At 41.9% G+C, this 1,811-nt stretch overlaps 1 protein-coding gene across 1 annotated transcript in view; it reads left to right on the top strand.

Moving 5' to 3' along the window:
* The window catches only part of LOC105825202 (microtubule-associated tumor suppressor 1 homolog), a 217,631-nt gene that overhangs the window by 183,023 nt on the left and 32,797 nt on the right, over positions 1 to 1,811 (top strand). Inside the window, exon 5 of the mRNA XM_012662907.1 lies at positions 5 to 1,669. Within this exon, the coding sequence (XP_012518361.1) occupies positions 5 to 1,669 (1,665 nt within the window). The remainder of the gene's footprint in view (positions 1 to 4; positions 1,670 to 1,811) is intronic.

Below are 1,811 nucleotides of genomic sequence, written 5' to 3'. Positions count from 1 at the left end.
GATGATTTGAACCGGGGAGAGTTCTCTTCTTCCTTGGAGCTAAACCAAACATTTGACATCGCAGTGGATAAAGCTAACCACACCATTATATCACATCATGCCATAGAAAAGAGTCAGTCTTTGCCTACCACTGGAAGTCTGCCACCAGCCAGTATGAAAAGTGGAAATACATCTTCTTTATCCTATTCCACTCGGACGTCTTCCCATTCTGATAAGAGGCATGCAAGAGAAACTAGTTATGACAGAAAGAACTTTGCAAACCCTCAATCCACACCATTGGAGGCTCGAGACACAACTTACACAGCATTTTCTGATGTAGTGATGCAAACTGAGGCTTTTGTTCCAGATACTGAAAATCAGTGTCAGTATTCTTCAGGAAAGGTCACCAGTGAGTACACAGATGGGTCACAGCAAAGACTAGTTGGAGAAAAAGAGATACAAGCTCTAACACCAGTTTCTGATGGCATGGAAGTCCCCAGTGGGTCCATATTACAAAAGTTCTTTTGTTTATCTAAAGATGAACCAAATAGTGACACACATTCACAGAGCTCATATGGGCACAAGGAACTGGGCCAACATCTGAGAGAGACAGTGTCCAGTTGTCTTATTGATGATGAATGCCCTTTAGTGGTGCCAGCTTTTGATACAAATAAAGCCCAAGTGCTGAGTCCAGAGCATAAGGTCATGGTGACTAAAGACACACAAATTGCCTCCAACGAAAAGGATTTGGGAACCCAAAATCGTACCTCAGAATTGATACTAAGTAGCTCGCCAGGACAAAACGTGGTTTCAGCCTTTGAACTGACTTGGGAAGCAGATAATATGGTCATTAGCACAAATGACACGGTTTGCATGTCAACACCAGTCCAGGAACCCACAAATATGACCCTTTCTGTTTCACCTATCAAAGCAACAGAGAAATGTAAAAAAGTGGAAAAGGGAAATCGAGAACTTAAAGACTTGTCAAACTTGAGGGGGGCACCTGTGAACATGTCTAAACCTAGTCTAGGAAAATCAACAACCAAAACAAACACCCCAATAGGCTGCAAAGTTAGAAAAACTGAAATCATAAGTTACCCAAGACCCAACTTCAAGAATGTCAAAGCTAAAGTTATGTCTAGACCAGTGTTGCAGCCCAAAGACCCCATCTTGTCAAAGGTCCCACCCAAACCCCAGGTGACCGGTGTCTGTCCACCCTCATCAGCATCTAACTCAAGACAGTTGACCGTTCTGAGCAAAACACCAAGATCCGACTTGAGCGCAGACACGAAAGCAGAAATCCTCGTTAACAAGACGCATAAGCAGCAATTTAATAAACTCATTACTGGCCAGGCTGTGCATGTTACAACTCATTCTAAAAATGCTTCACACAAGGTTCCAAGAACAACATCTGCCGTGAAATCGAATCAGGAAGACGTTGACAAAGCAAGTTCTTCTAACTCAGCATGTGAGACTGGGGCCGTAGCAGCGTTTTTTCAGAAGATCAAAGGCATGCTCCCTGTTAAAATGGAAAGTGCAGAATGCTTGGAAATGACATACGTTTCTAACGTCGATAGGATTAACCCTGAAAAGAAGGGTGAAAAAGAAAATGGGACACCTATGGAAAAACAAGAGCTAAAACAGGAAATTATGAATGAGACTTTTGAATATGGTTCTCTGTTTTTGGTGAGTGAATTTTTTTTTCTTTTTTGGTATGCTTCAAGGAATGGTGGAGAAAACAGAGCAATTAGTTACCCATTAGACAATAGTATTGCAGAACTAGATTTGCAAATTTGCTTTCAGGTGTTAATTCTTGGTCTTGTCAGGCAGTG

Source organism: Propithecus coquereli, unplaced genomic scaffold (genome assembly GCF_000956105.1).
Source record: "Propithecus coquereli isolate 6110/MARCELLA unplaced genomic scaffold, Pcoq_1.0 Scaffold79, whole genome shotgun sequence".
NCBI classification, from domain to species: Eukaryota; Metazoa; Chordata; class Mammalia; order Primates; family Indriidae; genus Propithecus; species Propithecus coquereli.
Note: the sequence above shows the minus strand (reverse complement) of the source record. Positions and strands in the feature narration are given on the sequence as shown.